The sequence below is a fragment of the Zonotrichia albicollis genome, chromosome 2 (assembly GCF_047830755.1).
Source record: "Zonotrichia albicollis isolate bZonAlb1 chromosome 2, bZonAlb1.hap1, whole genome shotgun sequence".
Classification (NCBI taxonomy): domain Eukaryota; kingdom Metazoa; phylum Chordata; class Aves; order Passeriformes; family Passerellidae; genus Zonotrichia; species Zonotrichia albicollis.
Window position 1 is genome coordinate 95,072,960 of NC_133820.1, and position 15,545 is coordinate 95,088,504.

General features: G+C 39.5%; 1 protein-coding gene across 3 annotated transcripts in view; it reads left to right on the forward strand.

Annotated features, from left to right (window-relative positions):
* DHRSX (dehydrogenase/reductase X-linked) overlaps positions 1 to 15,545 on the forward strand; it is a 186,357-nt gene that overhangs the window by 125,639 nt on the left and 45,173 nt on the right. For all 3 annotated transcript variants that reach the window (XM_074535706.1, XM_074535704.1, XM_074535705.1), the window contains 2 exons: positions 2,534 to 2,635; positions 15,059 to 15,266. In XM_074535706.1, the coding sequence (XP_074391807.1) occupies positions 2,534 to 2,635; positions 15,059 to 15,266 (310 nt within the window). The remainder of the gene's footprint in view (positions 1 to 2,533; positions 2,636 to 15,058; positions 15,267 to 15,545) is intronic.

Sequence of the window (15,545 nt, forward strand, 5' to 3'; positions counted from 1 at the left end):
GAGCAACACTGACAGAAGTTAAAAACTTCTACATTTCCTTACCATCTCCAGGTGCAAGGCTTCAGTGAAATTAAAGAAAATTGCTGAGCGCCTAAAAGTCTACAGAGAGATCAAGAAATTGTCCACTTCTATTCATGGGACAGTGTTGTTGAAATGGTATTACTTTGGAGCCACTTTGAAAAAAAATGTATTTACACTATCTTATAAGTGGAATCAAAGAATTCTTGCATGTTTGTTTGTTTAGTGAAAATGACCACTGAATAATTTATACACATTATTACAACAGTTTCAGAGGACTAATACTGTCTAGGTTCCAAATAGATAAGGATTATTGGAGCTTCGTATTAAGGGAACTAAAGAAACTGTTCTCCTGGAAAGAAATTAAATAACAGTTGTGAATATCTTTTTTTATTTATCTCGTTGTTGTGCCTGCAGGCTTTCCTAATCTCTTACTGTAGTGACATGCTGTAAAGAGGCATTAAAGCTCAGAGCGTTGGTAGGGAGAGGATGAACATCTCTGATTGACCAGGGAAGAGAGTAAGAAGAAAGGTCTTGTATTACAGCCTGCACTGGGGCCTATTTATCCAATAGTTTAATCCTCCTATCAGAAAGACATTTTTGAAGAACTGTGTCTCTTTAATTTCCCCTTCTTTCAAAGGCTGATTCTTTCATAAGAGGAGGTGCGGGAACCCATGTGCAAGGAAGGGGGTGGCTGCTCCTTCCTGTGGAGCACAGGGCAGCAGCCCTGGGGCCAGGAGGAGGAAGGGCAGCAGGGAGGGGGAAAACATGGTGATCCTCTGAAACCCCAGTCCTCTGATGTGGTGGCCAAAACCATCCTGGAGACAGCAACTGTGCAGAGGTTGCCACAGCTTGGGAAATCTGGGAGCTCTCTGAAACGAAACAGGACAGTAAGGGCTCACCCTGCAAGGACACAGTGAACTAGGGGAGATGGTTTGTACTGCCTTTGCCTTTCTCTCTGATGGACCTAGCCATGGAAGGTTGCTCAGTATTGTTTGATTTTCTCAATTTGAAACACCTTTTGATCTTCTTTGGAAAAGTCACTTTATGGAGGAGGTTCAAGCAAATCCACCTCAGAGCCCCAGTGTCTTGGCAGGGTGGAGTTGACAACAGTTGGCTGACTTGGGCTCCCACAGTGACAAGTAGGAAACCAGAAGAGAGACCAATATCTGTGGCAGAGCATCATATTCTCTTCTTTAAAGTACAGCTAATGCTGAAACAAGCCAAAAGGCTGGCATGCAAAATATACTTTTTTTAAAGGCTAAAACAGTCGGACAAGGTCATAACTTTCTTTCTTTTTCCCTTTGCAGAGCTTCTAAAGAATTTGGATTGTTTGTGTGGGGACAGCTACTGCTGTTGGCAGGGGGCAGTGCTTCTTTTCACTTCATAACACTGGCCATGGCTTCATGCAAGGCAAGGCAATCAATGAGGCAGTGCTGTGAGAGCCCGGGGTTGAAAACTGAAAAATTGCAGTAGAAGAATTTTAAGACCTGATGGGTTTAAAGCTGCTGTGGATTTAAGTAATATTTTTTTATTTTGACTAATTAATTTTCTAGCATTTTAGTGCAGGTCAATGGCTGAGTAATGCTTTGGACAAAAAGACAGACTCCTGTTTGATGCGTGTTTTCTTAGCAATACAGACATACTGGTACCAAATGTATTTTGAGACTCACACCCTGCCCCTTGAGAAGTCTTGTTGGTTGTTGGATTTCCAGCCCCCTGCCACCCTGCCCTTGGAGTGACATCAGCAGCACAGGCAGGATGCCCCCCACAATATTTGTGTGAGCTCTGTTCCTCTCAAATCACACTGCCATTGCCAAAGCCAAGGGCCAGCACAACTCTTACCCACATTTACAAGGTATTTTCATGGCTGGTTGTTGTTCCCAGGATACCAAATGTCCCTGGATGCCTATAGGAGCCAGAGCATTATTTATGATGCTCTGTTTTCTTGTAGTGATGAGTGGAGTTGCTGTGTTCAGGGTGTGCTGCTGCTCATCTCTCCTACTGGTAATAAAGCATTTATAAACTATTCCAACCACAGGTACTTAGCAGATAATCTTGGGGAAAAAACAAAGGACAGCATATTTGTATCAGAAGCACAGGGAAACTTTGCAGTGTCTGATGTGCCTTCTCCTCTCCCTGTTTGATTTCGAGCTGCCATATCCTGATCATCTCAGTGCTGCAGGACTGTAGCTCCTCTTCTTAAATGCTAGCAGTAGTAAGAACGGTAGGACTGGTACATATTTACTTCATTTGATGCCCTCCTTCACCTCCTGACAGCCACGTTTCCCATATTTGCTCTGTGAAGAATCAGTAGTTTAAAAATAGAAATGCAGGGAAGAAGGAGAAAGAAAGAACCTGAGACCAGCTTCATCCAGGATTTTGAAAAGTCTGTTTTCTTTTTAAAACTTTTATTCTACTAGTGACATTATCACAAGAGTCCTTGTTGATGTCTATGTGTTTTTATATCATTGTAAGTGACTTAACTCTGTTTTTATCTTCTCTTCTCTCCTAGTGGAGTTTTTATACTGTGATTTGGCTTCCATGAAGTCTATACGGCGATTTGTGCAGCAGTTTAGAGCAAAGAATTGTCCACTCCATGTCCTGGTGAATAATGGTGAGTTCTGGCTTTTTCTTCACACACCTGTAGGGGAAGATGTGACAAACTGAGGTCTTATCTATCACTTCAGATTTCAAATAGATTATCTGAACCATACAGCAGGTTACCATAAGGCTGCATTAACTGGTATGTCTTTCTAGAGTTAAATTGCATTTTTTGGAGAGATTGTTAGGTGAGGAGTCTGAATACTGAGCCACATCTGCTCATGTTATTGCAAGTCTATTTCCTTTGCTGTGATTTTTAGCTCTCCAGCACTAAAAAGAATGCAATTATACAGGAATTTGAGCATCTCCAAGGAAAATAAGAAAGGAAAGTGATGCTGTACTTTACGCCAGTAGAAAATCTGTCTTTTCACCTTTATTTACTTTCTCTCTCCTTAGGTTTTTTCCCTGAATAAACACTTGTTTACTGTGGGTGACTGGTGATCTGGGCTGGGGGTTTAATCCACCTGAAATGTAATCTGACAAATTATCCAGCAACTTCAGAGAAGTCACTGCATAGATCCAGATGCTACTGGAAAGCTGTTCATAAAACTGCATCTTCAGTGGTCAGAGCACAAATTAAAAGGACAATATTTATCTTGCATTCATGCAATTATCAAATGAATATAATTATTTTTAGGGATTTCAGTTTTGTTATTCACATACTTGTTATCTAATTTTTTATTATAGCCACAGTATTTTTGGAACCCAGCCTGTACAGCAATTTTCGTCCAGAAACCATGGATGCTCTGCATGCACTGTCCTAAAGGGGAATTTTCACCTGTCTATTTAAATAGGAGAAAAACCCACCAGCAACAATTTAGGTTTCTTTTAGAAGTTTGCTGCTGTGATATGCTGCTGTTCTTGTTTTCCCAACTATTTACATATTTTTTTATTAAGACATCCCAGGGAACACTTTCTGTTTCCCTGTGCACACTTCCATCCTAATGAGAGCAAATGTGCTGTAAATAAATGTGTTTGTTGTATTCATTGGTGCCTTAAAGAGCTCTCAGTAACACAAGTAAATACTGTAATAAAAATTCAAGTGTTTTTTATTTGCTGATTGATATGAAACATTTGTGAAATGTTCAGTTAAACATTCATTTCTCTTTGATTAGTCCAAAAAGCCTACCATTATTATTTTAATCATGCAATAATTAGAGGTGGATATATAAGCCTAGTTGTAGTTAATTAGTGAGTATTTAAACCTAGTTACAAAGTCTTTCCAGATTTACTTTTAAACATGCAGAATGAAAACTGTTACACAGATGGGAACAACACTATTTGAAAAAACAGCATTTTATGGGAAAAGGGGTTTTTAATTCTATGTACCCATCAGGCATCCCCTGCCCTGCACTAGTTTGCACCATGAGCAAAGCCAGCATTGTTAGCTGGGGCTTGGAGGCCAGTTGGGGGAGAAATGATGAGGCTGAAGAAACTGGGCAGTCCTCTGGAATACAGGATTTTTTTCTGCCCTAGCTGCTGCTGAATTGGGTTGGATGAAAATTAAATGTGTCTTCTTATCCAAGAAATGAAGTTGTATTAAAATGAATCTCTTATTGTTCTTAATATGTTACAAGACCAAAGAGTGTAAGCCCAAAATTTCTTTTAAGAAAGGAGTTTGAAACTAAAATTTATTCTACTTCAGTCTGTGTATTTGTAATTTGCAAGAAATCCATTTGATTTCACTTATGCCTTTTTGCCAAATACAGTTGGCAGGAGAAATCTGTTGTTTGATAAAATCCTTTTAGAATCTACAATGAAATGAATGGTTCAAGTCATTTTTTTTGCCTTAACAGAATCACATCCAAAGCACAGGTAAAGAATTCCAGAGAATTAGGTTAGTCTCTGGCCATTGCCTGGCAATGATTCCACTTCTGAATGCTCTTTCCCACATATTTTTTCTTTCTTTTTTTTAAGGTCCTTTTTATTTGCTTTTGTAAATAATCTGTAGCATTTAGTTTTGTTTCTAGTGAAAGTACACTTTCACCAGTAACTTTTGTTTCATAGTGAAAGCCCAAATGTTTCCTTGCTACATAAGAGGAAAATGGACAAACCCAATGGAGGAAAAGTGGCCTGATGCAAAAACCACCAGCACTGAGCACAATCAAGACAAGTGCTGACCTTTGAGCTATCTGGTTGGCTTTTCTCTTTCCCTTTCCCTTCCTCTTTCCCCCTTTTTTATCTTTTTACTTTTTTTTTTGTTTCAATGCACTAAGGAGGACGATTCAGTCCACCATGGGCTGCAGAGCTGGAAGCACTACTGTCTCAGAAGCCTCATCTCAGTTGCCTGTTCCACTGCCTTTCCCATAGGTTTTGAAAACCAGATTTTGTATGCATCCCATGTCTTCTGAATCAAACTATCAGCAAGCTAGTAAAATTTTTTATTTCTGTCTTCATAGGACCAAGCATTTTATTATCAGGGCTGCAGTCTTCTGTTACATTTAGTGTAAAAATGCAAGAACTGTTATACTGAGATTGTTGCATTACACACTAGTATTATTTAATTGCTTAAATCAAAATCTTTTAAATTGATTGATATAATAATGTGCATATGTTAGTGAACTTTCCATCTATTATCTCCATGGATATGTATCCTGTATCTATGCGAAGGTGTATGACATTCACTGAGGACTTGTGCAAACCTGTCAAAAGGCCAAACATTTGAAGATGTCTTGATAAAAGTTCCAACATTTTACAAGAATGCAAGCTATGAAATTAACATTAAAGCATTATTGAAGACAAGGGATTTCATGTGAATTACTGTGAATTCACATGAATTTCATGTGTAAATTACACATTTACATGTGAATTACTAAATAAATAATCAAGACTACATGTCTGACCTAAGACTGTTATGAAATTCAGCAGTTTGTAAGACCATTGGTGATTTTTTAAAAAAATATATCTCTTCACCACTTGCTCTCTATCCCTTACCTAACTCAAGGATTCAGCTGGAAATTAAATTAATACTAAAATCCTGAGTTTCAAAGTATTCTCCTAGACCTTAACATTCAGGTCCCACAATAACCATGTGAAGTTTAGGTATCCAACTGAATGGAGATTAGTGCACTAGTCACCTCCTCTTTTTGTTTTAGCTTATTTTAGCATGTACATTTAACTTTCTAATTTCTAATTTAAAAGGAAAAATTTGGTTGAATGCACGCATTATTTCAGCTGACAAATAAAGGCTTGTTTTTCCATTACTATGCTTTCTGCATCAGTAATGTGCAGAATCAGCTCTTGGTTTTCAAAATAAACAAAACATATTAAAAATGCAAATAGAGTATTATATAATTTTTTTTAAATACAATGTTCTTGTGCTAGAAAGAGAAAAATGCTATGACATAGAAAACAAATTCATTTTCTGTAGAAAACAAGAAGTAAGCTAAATGGTTGAACTGTAAGCCACAGAAAGAGGGATGCAGCACAAGCAGTGAAGAAAGCTTTATCTGACAGAAGGTCAGAAGAATGTGTCTTCTACTCTGCTAATTAGCATTTGGGTGCTAATTTTTAGTTTTGTTTTGGAAAGAACTCTGTCTCTGTACAGCTGAAAAGCATTTAGCAAATTACTGCCTGTACACTAGTGTTAATTATTTAATATATTCCTAAAAATGGCATTGCTGTTAAAATGCGTTAGAAAGTCTGCTGTCTCCTTGTGGTTGAAAAAGGGACAGATACTAAAACACTTTGTAAAATTCCATGACCAGCAGTCACTGTTTCATGCCAGAGATGTTTTTCCCTAGCCTTTAAGGAAGTAATTTTCTCTGTGTGCTAGAACTGTTTTTACCACATTGTAGTTAATGTGTTTGCTTGTATGTTGTTTACAGTACCTAATGATCCAACAGACCAACACAAAAATCACAAGTTATTTAGGGACACCAGGATACTTCTGCATGCCAAACATGCACTGTCTAGCTCATTAACAATGAAATGCCAACTTAGAGATTTCAGGTTATTAGTAGCCTATTGCAGGCAGATTACAGTTAATGTATTTCAGGTTGAAGCCTATCCAGGCCAATTTAAAATCAATATTCCTGAACTGCTAGCTAATTCAGATGATCATATTTGGTACTTTGTGGATCATCTGAGAAATTATCAGTCTCTTGATAGAATGGATAAGTCTGTATAAGCTTACCTCTTCAGTTCCTAGAGCACATTAAAGCTGTATCAGTAGCTGAGTATGTGAAATATATATAATTGCCTTGTGTTACATATACACAATCCAGCCATGAAGTCCTTTGAATAGTCCCATAGATGCTGTCATGGTTGATCACATATTAAATTATTCTTGCATTTGAGTATTTGCAGGATCAGATCTTCAGAAGAAAAGTGAAATTCAATGGCTGGGAACAAGGACATGTATCAAATGCAAACAATTTTATACATACTTACTTACTCACAGGTCATATTTATAAGATGAATTTACTAATAGTTAAATTTTTTGAAATTATCACAGTGAGATCTGTGAAAGATTCTGTCCCACTGGATTAGGTAAGAGCTAGCTTTCTTGCCTGTAGCAGCTGCAGGCTACACTGGCTGTTCTGATGAAAAGGAAAGAAACCTCAGAGATGTGGAAATTCACTGGAGAAGGCCTTGAAGGAAAGTTAGTGAGGAGGGTTGCTGTTACTCCAGTGAAACTTGGATTTCATTGAAATTAATGCTTCTCTTGCAGCCTCACAGGAAAGCAGTGGTGAACTCAGGATATGATATCTCAATAAAGTTCTTCCAGCGTCTTACTGACAATATCAGGTTTCATCTTTATCCTTCCTCGAAGACAAATTAGAGCAATACCCAAGCAAAGCTGTGATGGAAAAGGTTCAGAGGGATAGGGACAAAGACAGAAGGGGATGAGCAGAAGAATAAATAGCCCTTACCTGTATGTAATGGATGATAAGTACTAGACATCATGGGAGAGCTGGGCCTTTGGGAATGGTTTTACCTGGAAAAAATATTTTACCTGGAAAAACCTAATTTGCGGTGGTGGAGAGATTGACCTACAATGGATCTTCTATGTGTGGTGGGAAAAAACTGGAAGATTCATAAGGACATAGCATACAGTATTAACACATTCTAAAATGAGAAGCTCCCAGAGCCATATTTTTTATGAAGTTCAGTGCATGACAGATGCCATCTCCTCTGATTTTTTGGCTGTGGGGAGGCTGGCTGGCTGCTCACACGCTGCTCTTCCCAGGTATTAGATGCCTGGGGTATTGTAACTTGCCTGGGCACGTGTGTAAGAGCACCATGACACCTCTGGCAGTATCCAGCCTGGCTCACCCACAGCAAGTGAGGGTTGTGCAATGCCCACGTTTATCTGCCATATGGACTTTTAGCAGCAGTCATCAGCTGGAGATTTTGTTATACTTGGATAGCACTTCTGTCTGCCAGAATTATATGTACCTTATAAGAAGATGTCAAATATAATAGAAAAGGTTTATTATTTATTGGAAGAACTAATAAGTTAGAGGGGTAACCTTAGACTCTTCTGGCTTTCAAAGAGTAAGGATTTCATTCATGAAAATCCTGACTTTTGTTTGATATTATCTTTCTCTTTTTGATAATTTCCAAAGCTTTTTTTTTTCTGTCTGTGATATCAAACACTTTTTGAAGGGGGAAATATCTGAGGCTCCACATGCTGCAGGTTTTTGACCCATTTGCTTTTATGTCTTGAAAGTGAACATTTTATCAGTGGAAGACAGATACAAAATTCAGCTATTGATGGATTAGAAAACCCAACCAGTTCTACTTAAGTGTGCGGAACATTTGCCATTGGCTTTTCTGAAAGGCAGGAGTGAGCCATGTTTTATTTTTACTAAATCTTTTCATAGATTTTAGGTAAAAATATTCTTTATACAAAATGTAAACTGAAATATTTTACTTCTGAGAGAATATCCTATTGAATTAGAAAGCTGTGACTGATTTTCCTATTTTCTGATTGTGAGTGGACTAACTCACCATTGTGCCAGCTCAAATAACCAAACAGTTACTGAGCATGTTTTTAGGAAACACAGGGTTATTTGAGCCAGACCTGATTAGGAATGATTTATTTTTGTGTAAAATCAAAACCTTGATTATGGAATGTATTTACTTTTTTTAACTGACACATTTTCCAAGGAACTAGCTTGTGCTGTGTGCACTTGTAGCAGTGTGACCCTTGATTCAGAATGTGAATCCGTTCTTATGGAGGTATTACAGCTGGTTTGGTCATATTCTGAATCTACCAAGATTTTGTTGTTGTTCTCACAGTCCCTGAATGTGGATTGTCTGCAGTTTTTCCTTTTCTTTAACCTAGTGGGAAACTAAGAATTTATTTTTTTCTGGAAAGACACATTGCTTTGTCTTTGGCACAGCCAATACAGTGCACGTCTCCCTTGTGACCATTAGGTGGGTCTGGGAGCACCAACAGCAGACATTACTCAGTTTTCAAATCCTCACTACTTTGCCAAACTTTTAGTGTTTGGGCTAAGAGTTTCCATGCCAATTATTTGCCTTAGGCTGGCTTTGTTTTTTTTCTTTATTTTATTTTGTAATGCCAGATAAAGCAGTTTATCTGTTTCCAAGAATGATAAGACAAACATCTTAGGAGCTTTTTTTTAATGTCAGAAATGATAGCAAAACTTTTCATAAAGGCTGTGGTGTTATCACACAGTGTGGAATTGAATGCAGACGAGATCTTGCCTTTGTCTCAGTGCTGGCTTCATCTTTTGTTACATATGGAATATTCCCCTGATGGATCAAGGCAGAAGCCTGCTAAGCACTGCACTTTGTGAGCCACCTTTTATAAGTTCCTCTCCAAATATTTTGCCCATTCCAAACATGTCCCAAGTCAATCCTGAGCTGGTCTTTCTGCCCAAATCACAGCCCTGAGCCGTGGTGGGTGATGCTGCGTGCAGGCAAATGCAACAGCATCCCATCTGCTCCTCCTGCCTGCCTCTGAGCTTGGTGGAGATGGGCACTAGGTCTCATTTCAGACCCCTCCAGTCTCTCCACTGTCCAGACTGGTGGCCTCAGTCTTCCATGGACTCTGAGACAAGTTTCTGTCCCATGAAAAATAGACTGTGAAAAGTTCATGGGTGGGAGAAAGAGGACAGTTGGCTGGGAAGCATCAGGATGGACAGAAACTTTGATTGCAAAATAATTGAATTTTCTGATAGAAAGACTTCTGTTGTCATTATATTGCAGAAGTTCTATTATCAGTACATTGTAAGGGTTCTATACTGCTAGAGTTTAATATCTCCTTGATGATTCTTGTAGGCAGCTCCTCTAAGCACTGACTCATCTTCACAACAGCCAACTGACTCCAGTTCTTCTCAATCAATCAATCCATCCTTTTATAACACTCTTCATCTTATTGGCTACAGCTGTGGCCTATTACAGTCAGGCTGGCTCCTAATCCTTAATTATTAACCCAGCTGCAAGTCTTTAGGGGTAAGATTACTTTCCATACTACCTGTATTTACTTATGTTCTATCCCCCTATAAGTAGCCATGTCACAGCTTTTAGAGCAGTGCTGTAAATTCACTGCTCTTCAGCCCAGACAAGGCAGGAAGAAGCAGCACTTGTAAGAAGCAGTCATGTGGGCACAGCTGTGCCTCCAGTAAGCACTTCTGGGGGCAGTTCTTACACTAAAGGCATTGCATGTTCTTGTTGCTCACTAGCCACTGTAGGACACAAGATGCAGACACACAGCTCTCCCAAGGTAAAAAAGAGGGCTTTTAGTTTCCGACTCCAACATTTATAGATTTCCAAAAGTGACAGTGGGTTGGAGGATGACAGTGCCACTTCTCCAATGACACTGGACAAACCAACAGTCCAGCAAATTTCTCCTCCTCCATAAAAGAATGCAAACCAATAAGTTATTTACATGAAGTGAGTGAGAAAGTTTGTCACAAGAAGGTAAACAACAGAAGGCTTAGAAAAACTTAAAAACACAGGGCAGCACTCACTAGCCAGGAGAGATGCACAGGGCAGGCATACTCTGGGATTGCACAGCCCAATGGAACAAGGTGGAGCAAGCAATCTGCTGCAGGCAGCCTGGCCAGGGCATGCTGCTGTATGGTTCTCCTGTTCAGGTGAGAGGTGGGCCATGCATTTTACATGCAGGTACACCCAGAGGTGTTTTGTTGCATGGGCATGCAGAACAGAGCAGTTTTGAGGTTCTGTGAAGTGGGGGTGGGTTTCCCTGTGTGGCTGCACTCGTGGGGCTGGAAATGCTGCTGAAGGCGTCAGCCAAGACAGTGCAAAGCCTGTATGGAGGAAGGGCTTTGTGCTTTTACTGGAAGTAACTGTCTCCTCATTTTTCCCCTTGGGAACATGTTGGTACTGTATGTATCTCTTCCTTGTAAATAGCAAGAATTGGGTAAATGTGATTATAAAGGTTCCCCTCCTGCTGTGAAGGTGTTATGGGTGTTTGTGGCTGACCTATTGCTTTATCTGCCCAGCCTTTGGCTCTCTGGAGATAAAAGAACTTGTGTGAGGGGGATCTGCCTCCAAACCCTCTTCTGTGGGCCTGGCTGGGAAAGCAGACATTTTGTTCTGTATGTGAAAAAGAGATTTTAAATTTTTCTTTTGTAGTGAGTTTGAGAGAACTGACTTTAAAAACCTCCAAACAGCTCACTGTAAAAAAATCCAGATGAGTGAAATACTTGTAATTTTACAGCTCCTAAAACACATTTTATAATGGAGATGGAGGACTTTGCAGTGGGAGGTATGGGAGTTAGAGCAATATTTGTCATCATCTGCAGGACGAGCAGGCATAGTGCAAATTCTCCTGTATAATTCAATAAAAATGGGGTATGTCTGGCCTGCAATATTTATAACTATCATAAAAATTTTTGTTATGTTGCATGCAGTGTCAGATCCATTTTGGTCTTTAAATTACATAAGATGAATCAGAAACCAATAGTTTCATTACAAGCTTTTATAGAAATTCATCATAAATTCCTTACAAAGACAGCTCTCTTGAAGTGTATTCATTCATTGAGTGAGAAATATGTTTATTGATTGCCTAGTCATAGAATTAAAAAAGAATATATTTTTTGCCATGCATTAAAGTGAATTAAAATTGTGTGTATTTTGAACATATGACAGTAAATGCAGAACTGCAGCACACTGGAATGTATTGCTATATCTATAAGAACAGTTGTTCAGCATAGTTTTGCAGAAAAGTATTTTCCTTATTATAATTTATTACTACCTCTGCAAAATCACACATCCATGTTTTGTTTAGTCAGTTTTTTATTCCCATACTATCAGTCTTTTTGCTGGAATATTTCAGCAACAGCTAATCAATTACAAAGTAGAAGCTTATGTTCAGTTTACTTATTAATTAATTTTCTTATGCCATGATGTTATCAGTGATACTTTAAAACTGAATCTTCTGGAGACAATGCAGCTAAATCAAGGGGAAAAACATATAAGAAGGTTATATCAGATCTGAGGTGTTTGGCATTAATGGTTTGTGTGCTGCCTCTTCAAATTTCACATACACTCTGAAAAAAATTATAAGGCTGACTGTTGATAATTAAAATCAGAAAGATACTGAGTTGTTTGGATTCCATATTGGAAGAAAAAACAAAGTCATTATTAGTTTACAATGAAAAGACAAGGCATTTGTTAATGTTTCAAGTAGTATTGGATTAATTCAAAGAATTAAAAAAGTAGAACCAGCTTTCATTTTTGAGTTAGCATTTGGGACCCTTAAGTAAAGCTGATGATGTTTCTGGATAAGAGAAAATCAATAGCATGCCACTTTTAGTATCTACTGAATGTTAGGTAGTTAATAATTTAAGAAAGAGAGCTTGCTGCTACACTTACAAGGTTTTCTCTTTTGTTAAGGAAGGAGACAGGTTCAGTTGCCTGTTGGGTATTCCTTTGTATGCTCACTTTTAGTAAATTAAAAATGTCTTTTCCTCAAATAAGAGAAACTGCCCTCAGACTACAGGGCAAGATTTTTTGACAGCCTTGATATGAACTACCTGAAAGATGGGAGCCTTTAAAAAAACAGAAAAAGTCTTCCAAAGGTGTTTCGGCTTAACATTATTTGAGCAGCTGTTGAAGACAGAAAGGGAATTGTAATAGAATCAGATTGAGGCAGGGGTGATTGTGCCTGCTCAAGGACTTGACCAGAATTTCTACTCAGGGGATGCTCTTGAAGAATGAGCAAAAGAATATTGGGGAGTGTGTATCTTTATGGTTGTGCATTGCATAAATGAAAATTTTTTCTGTCTCCCGACCTGAGCTGAGATCTATTTTTTTTTTTGCTTATAGGATGCACAGCACAGATGGTGGAGACTAATTGGGGTGGAGGGCAAAGCCTCTCTGTGTTGTTGAAATCCTGTGCCTCTCTGGAGGTCGAGGGTGAGGTTGCAGAGGCACAGGCATCCTCGGGGCTAATGTGAGCGACGGCAGCTCCCTGGGCCTGCCTGCTGCTCACGGTGCAGCAGCTGTCCAACACACTTCTGCCTAACACACAGGACAAATTTCTCCATCCCTCCATCTGACTCAACCAACAGAAGTGTGTCTGTGCATGGAGGGGTCCTGTACCGAGCCCTGCAGCAATCCCAGCAGATGCAGAAGCAGCATTTGCCGTGCACATCAGCCTTGCTTGCTGGGGCTCTTTTATATCAACTGCCTTTCTTGGGTTTGTATTTTACCAATGTTGCTGCAAACAGAACTCTGGCATATTGCTGCCTTTCACCTTTTCCAAGTGTCAGAGCATTGGAGGGCAGGATGGCCTCAGAGATATGCAATCAATTTCCTTGTACTAGGCCTGGTGTCAGAGATGCAGCAATGTTTCCATGTGCCCTCCTACAGCTCATGCTGATCTCTGTCTGTGCTGAAACTTGCACTGTAGCAGGCTGTGACTTAGTCTGGGAGCCTGGGATTTGTTTCATCCCCAAGCCATTCCCATCCTTTCCTTCTTCCCAGAAAACAAGAAAAAGTCACAACTGGGCTTGTCTCTCATTTGCATCTGTCCATAACCTTCATGGCAGTTCTCAGTCCCAGCCACTTACAGATGTGATTATACACAGTTTACAGCAGTAAATCACATAGGGAGATGCTAATCAAAGCTTTTGTGGAGCCTCATAATCTAATTTGTGTTGTGTTTCTTTCACTGTGCCACTGGTCAGCATCGCTCATGTCCAGTTTTAAGTTCTCCATTTGCAAGTATGCTGTGTTCCATCAAAACATTTTGTTTTCTCTGTGGCCTTCTTGAGTTTCTTCCCCTCCCACTGCTTCTCCAGTTGTTATATTAAATGGCAGGAAGCCACAGGTGAATCCCTATGGCTGTTTGCCATACTAAAAAAGATTCCAAAAATATCTCTCTTTCAGCCTAAGAGACAGCAACAAAGCAGGAATGTCAGGTGGCAGGAACCCCCAAAACAAGTGATGTAGATTTAAATGGTGCAATTTAAAATGGTAATTTAGTGTGCAATCATCAGGTCAGGCTAACATCAGGAAATGGGATGGTGAAGTCTTTTTAGTGGGCACATGAAGTAGCATGAGGATTAAGCTGACCCTCTGTCGTGTGTTGTGTGCAGGAGTGGCCTTTCTGCTGTATCATACTTATGGGTGTTAGACAGAAGCATCCTATAACAGGATTCTCCTCCATGAGTTATGTCCATCTACATTCAAATGACAAAGGCCATGTCCACTTGTACAGTAATTAAATTTTAACAAAATAAGAAAAATTTATAGCATTCCACTTAATGTTATGACTGAGCAGGGTAACTATCCCTCACACAGCCTCAGTAAATGATATAATTTATGCATGAGCTCAGAATTCTCTGCAAGATGCTGAAATCAACATTGCATGATGGGGATGTGGATACTTATTTTAGACACTGAGTTTGAAAATTGTGGTTTGTGGAAATTTATGCAAAAATATTGCCAAAATAAGCATTGAAAACCTAATTTCAATATGCAGCTGCTTGTAAGCATGGTAATTAAGACATATTGGGTAAATTTACTACATCTGTTCTCAGCCACACCAGTGAAAGAGAAGTTGCAGATTTCAGATGTAGACTCACCAGAGCTTTCAACTCCAGCCAGGAGCAGGAGAAAGCTGTGTGGGAGAGCAGGTCTGCTGCCTAGCCTGGTCTTGTCTCCCCTGCTCAGAGCTTTGATTGAGGGAATGTTGTTGGGATCGCCCAGCTCCCACCTCTTGAAAACACTTTTCACAAATGGACTCACAGTCCTCCAGGGAGGGAGAGAGAGAGAGTCAATCAGCACATTTTCTGGATAAAGAAACCAAAGTGAGGGTTCAGACATTTTTCTTGTCACGAATCAGTCAGTGTCGACTTTACATGCCATCACCAGTCACTCACTGCTCTGAATGCTGTGTTTCCCCTCTGCAGCAGGAGACCCGTGCTCCTTCTAGATTGCTTCTCCTCTGAAATAAATCAACAGGTTTTACCTCTACTTTTTCCTTCAGCTGGGGTGATGCTGGTCCCTGAAAGGAAGACGGAGGATGGGTTTGAGGAGCACTTCGGCTTGAACTACTTGGGACACTTCCTGTTGACTAACCTCCTCTTGGATACGCTGAAGCAATCAGGAACGCACAGTCACAGCGCTAGGATCATCACTGTCTCATCAGCCACCCATTATGTAGGCAAATTGCACCTAAACGACTTACAAAGCAGGTACCTACCCCTTTTTGGTATTCATTGATCTGTAGTAATCCTGTGCAGATTAAAATACAAGAGAATTGTTACTGACTATGAGATGGGGTTTTGTTGCCTTTTTTTTTTTTTTTGAAACAAAATTTATGGTGCTTCTCAAGCACTTGCTTAATATATTTAACATTTGATCAAAGCTTGCAGCCTTGAGCCAAAGGTACCAACAATTTATAAATTCTGAATGGCCTCTTTTATTCTGGACTTGGCAAACCTCACTTTGCTTTCTGATGCTTATTCTGCGGT